The sequence below is a fragment of the Xyrauchen texanus genome, chromosome 3 (assembly GCF_025860055.1).
Source record: "Xyrauchen texanus isolate HMW12.3.18 chromosome 3, RBS_HiC_50CHRs, whole genome shotgun sequence".
In the NCBI taxonomy this organism is placed as follows: domain Eukaryota; kingdom Metazoa; phylum Chordata; class Actinopteri; order Cypriniformes; family Catostomidae; genus Xyrauchen; species Xyrauchen texanus.
In genome coordinates, this window is record NC_068278.1 from 3,532,703 (window position 1) to 3,537,700 (window position 4,998).

At 36.5% G+C, this 4,998-nt stretch overlaps 1 protein-coding gene across 1 annotated transcript in view; it reads right to left on the reverse strand.

Annotated features, from left to right (window-relative positions):
• The window catches only part of LOC127622381 (isotocin-neurophysin IT 2), a 2,869-nt gene extending 284 nt beyond the window's left edge, over positions 1–2,585 (reverse strand). The window contains exons 1-4 of the mRNA XM_052096474.1: positions 2,546–2,585; positions 2,323–2,447; positions 2,026–2,227; positions 1–75 (exon numbers count right to left, since the gene is read on the reverse strand). The exon at positions 1–75 is cut by the window's left edge and continues 284 nt beyond it. Coding sequence (XP_051952434.1) covers positions 1–75; positions 2,026–2,227; positions 2,323–2,445 — 400 coding nt within the window. The 5' untranslated portion in view covers positions 2,446–2,447; positions 2,546–2,585. The remainder of the gene's footprint in view (positions 76–2,025; positions 2,228–2,322; positions 2,448–2,545) is intronic.
• Between the last annotated feature and the right edge of the window lie 2,413 nt (positions 2,586–4,998).

Here is a 4,998-nt window from a genome sequence, read left to right on the forward strand (position 1 = left end):
GTTTCAGCAGTAGATCAGATTGACCGAAGGCTGTAGCGTCACCATTAACACATGACTGATCCATGCTGCAGCCCTCTGATTAACATACCAATTACATCATCAATTACACATCATGTGCTGTTTTAATTAATACTCTGACACATTAGTGACAATATAATAATACGGACTATACTGAAATGTCATTTGTTTAAAAAAAGTACAATGCAGTTTCATTGTGAAAATCTAGAACTTTCTTCATTTATACCAAGAAATAAACAACATTTTTGGATTTACAAAATATATTACATTTCGATGCAAAATATGTAACATGCATATATATGATTCAGATCCAGTGCATGTTGACATAACAGCAAAAGGGTGACTTATATTTACTTGTGCTACACTTTTAAATTTGTATTGTTATGCTGATACAACAGTTTGTAATGAAAAACAATGTACATCAATGTTCCCTTCGTTAAGGGTTTATAAAGTTTTTTTAAAATAACTAATAAGTTATTTACAAATATGTTATAAAGTATTTATATACAGTTATAGCACCATGCGGCAGCTTTCATGACTGAAATGACTTACAGGTTATAAATGCTTAATAAGTACACTTAAACATAATTATATTCATCAAAACCATAAAATGCAGTAATTCATGATTTATGTCACAAAGTAGCAAAACAGACTGAGGTAACACTTCATAATAAATATACGTTATTAATTATTTGTAAAGCATAAGTTAATGGTTAATATTCTTCCTACATTATTAATATATTAATAAGCTACATACAAAATGGTATGTTATTTGATTATATTCACTGTAGCAAACAATTTATTATTATTTATTGTGTTTATATATAAGCAGTTTGGTTTTTCATCCTTAGTACCTTGTGAACCATAGCTAATGATATATTTTAGCTGCAAACCAGTGGTAAAGAAGTTTTTAAATGGTAAATGGTTTACACTTATATAGCGCCTTTTTAAACTTAGCTTTACACTGCGTCTCAATCACCCATTCATACACCCATTCATACACCAGTGACGGCAGAGCTGCCATGCAAGGCGCTAGCCTGCCATTGCAACTTGGGGTTCAGTGTCTTACCCAAAGACACTTTGGCATGTGGATTCGTGTGGGCTGGGAATCAAACCGCCAACCCTGCGTTTAGTGGCTGACCCGCTCTACCAACCGAGCCACAGCCGCTGCCCGTTATATAAGAACATTAAGGCATAAATTCATAGTCAATAAAGACATTATACATGCATTTATATATGTAATGAATTGAATATACATTTGTGCTTAATTCATGTGTTATTACTGTTTAAGCAACACTTACTATTAAAGCGATTAATGCTTCAAAATTGTCATAATAAAGCACTGTCTACTTGCTAGCTTGGTGTTTTGTGTGACCAAATCAAGTAAACATTTACCAATGAACCATTACTCTGAAAACCTGACCCTAAAAGAATCATTTTTGACTATCTATTAACTGTTAACCAGTGCTTTACAAATACTTTGTGCTGTATATTTATAAAGTGTTACCAGGAGGGATTATGTGTATTTTTATTCTTTACTATAATGTCTTGACTTGCTATCTCAACTTACCTAGTCTTAGTTACCTAAAGTCCTCTGAGCATGAAGAGCTGAAAAGTGTTTTTGCGTTCACGGCATATATCATGAACTTAATGTATGATTTCTACTGATGTTAACTGTCTAATAAATGCTTCATATGTCTCCACTTTGCATTACGGTACATTATCATATGTTATTAATGTTGAATAAGTGTTATAAAGCATTTATAACATGTGAGGTAAAACAGCTTTCTATTTGGCAAATATTGCATGAAATGCAACCTTTTTATATATGTTGTTATAATCACACATCAATGATTTATAATGCATTTGTAAATCAATTATTAGTCATTATTGAACCTCTTTTTAAACCATTAACAAAGGGAACACTACTGTAAAGCATTACTAAACAAATTCAAAATACACTAGTGATCTCCACAGTAAGTATAATAAGACACAGGTTACACTGACCTGAGTCACAGCAGACTCCTGGAGCAGCACAGCGGCCCCCATAACCACACATTTTCCCACCGACCTCACAAGGGGAGGGCAGAAAATCCTCCTCCTGACAACGAAGAGTCTCCGGAGAGCCCAGCAGACAGCCTAGACCCTCACCACAACAGATACTGGGACCAAAACACCTGCCGCGATCCCCCGGGCCACACGACATACACTACACAGAGATGAGACATGAAAACTCATTACTCAGGCATTTCACAGTGACTTTATATCCTACAATGTCATGCCAAAGGGAATAAATGAACACACCTGTCGAGAGGGCGAATCCTGTATGGAGCGTTTACCACCGATGGGGCAGTTGGAGATGTAACAGGCCGAGCAGACAGACAGCAGATACAGCAGAGAAAACACAGAGGACATGCTTCCAGACATATCTGTGCCAGAGACACAATAAAGGTGATTATATGACACAAGACACCAGAGTTAGTCCTTAAACATACACACATACTGGGAAGAAAAAAGCAGTACTTACTGTGCTAACGCTGAAATTGACAGATAATGAAACGATAGCTTTTACAATGTCCAGTCGTATGCTGTTAGGAGACTCTTTTATACCTCTTTGCTCTCTCTACTGTGTGACATTATCACATTATTACCTGTTAGCTTTAATCAGCAGCCATAATCATTTAAATGTTAATGATGTGACCTGATTAGGCCAGAGCACTGGTCACTACATCGTCCAGTAATGCTGGTGTGCATCATTAGCAGCTCGTGATCAGGCATATAATATGAGACAGTTGAATTAACAGAGTCTCAGTTTAAAAGCAGAGGAATCTGGGAAGTGGCTTTGGGAAACTTTAAGCTTCATGCACTGGCTATAATGGAACAAGTGTTGCTTTGATTACTTGTGAAATGCAATTCAGATATGATTACAAATTACACTACTAAAATAGTTAGCAGTATCATAATCTTTAAGACTTTAATCTTTGTTCTTTTTAGGTAATATAATTGGATTAGGCCTACTCATTGCATGTTTTGATGAAAATCTGATCATTCATTTTAAAAGTAAACATTAGTAACAAAAGGTTCTTCAATGGTAATGAAAACGAACATTATTTAGTAACATGTTTTGATTTCATGCTGAACTTAAAAGCTTTCTCGTGTCCTGGCTTAATATGTGGAGTCAACCCTAATAGATCCACTTGTAGACTGATGTGTAAATGCTTTACTAACAGATCCCAGGTAGTTAGGATCCATGATCAAACCTCGTATTCACTTTGAACACAGGTGCCCCCCAAGGCTCAGTACTCGGCCTTCTGTTGTTCACGCTAATGTGTCATCAAGCAGACTGTGGCATTACAGAGATTAACTGCCTGTCATATTCTTGACCACACGACACATTTTCTGATCACTGGTGTCAGATGAGACTGAATAATGAGTGCTAAAGTGATTTGACTGTAGGGTCACTCACTAACTATCAGATTGTCAAATTGGACATGTCCTCTCTGCTTCTTAATAATGTATCTGTAATTAGCCTGAAATAAGTCACATATCCCATTGATTTAATCTAATCATATCATTATTAACCAGGTCAAAAAGGACAGACATTTTCTTTAGCCACTCTGATGGAAAGTCACATGCTGCTTTTACCAAACGGAACAGATTGTATTGTTAGTTGATCATTATAATAAAGCACTTGTACCAGCTGAAACCCAAGATATTGTGTTTTCATTTAGCTCTAGCTGTTTAAGGGAATGCAAATATAAGAAGATACTCTGGAAATTGCTGGTGTGATTTTCTGAATGACTGCGAGTGAATTTATGGTCATGAAATGGCAATTGTTTTTTCCTTTTCTTTTAATATAATTAATTTATTTTTTTTACTCCCATGATATCTCATGGAAGTTTTCGAACAGTTATACAAATGTACCTTACTTTCTACACAATCACGCGTAGTAGGTGATTGAATAGGTGTCATGTGAAAGAAATGTTTCTTTGAAATGATCAAGGTTCTCAGTTTTTGTTCAATATCAGTGAAAAATCTGTGGCTCATTTCTGCCTTTCAAAAATACTTATATGTTCAACATTTGATAAAAAAAATCTTAAAGGAATCCCAATCTTAAAGGAATATTCTGGGTTCAAAACAAGTTAAGCTCAATTGACAGCAGTTGTGGCATGATGTTGATTACCACCAAAAAAAATATTTTCCATTCGTTCCTCCTTTTCTTTAAAAAAAGCACAAATGTGTGTTCCAATGAGACACTTACAATGAAAGTCAATGGGGTCAATCAATAGACATTAAAATACTCACTGTCAAAAGTATAAAACACAGACGACCACCCCTAGAGTTGTGAGTTTGAATTCCGGGTGTGCTGAGTGACTCCAGCCTGGTCTCTTAAGCAACATGGGGTAACCTCCTCGTGGTCGCTATAATGTGGTTCTCTCTCTGAGTGGGGCATGTGGTGAGTTGTGTGTGGATGCCGCAGTGGATGGCGAGAAGCCTCCACACGCACTATGTCTCTGCGGTAACGCGCTCAACAAGCCACGTTGTAAGATTTGCAGGTTGACAGTCTCAGACGTGGAGGCAACTGGGATTTGTCCTCCGCCACCCGGATTGAGTCACTACGCCACCAAGAGAACTTAAAGCGCATTGGGAATTTGGCATTCCAAATTGGGAGAAAAAGGGGAAAAAATAAAATAAATAAAAAAGTATAAGACACAAGACATAAACAATATGTGTGTTAACAGTGGAGACAGGCAATTTAAGACTAATAACAATTTGACGAGTTGAAATAAGATGATGTGAAACAGGAGATGGTAAACAGGTGATGCAATCGTGTCAGAGTAAATAAGGAGCCTCCAAAAACAGCCTAGTCCTTCAAGAGCAAGGATCATTCGAGACTTGTTAATTTGCCAACAGATGCTTCAGCAAATAATCCTGCACTTTGAGAACACTGTTCACCAAAGACAAATTGGAAGGATTTTG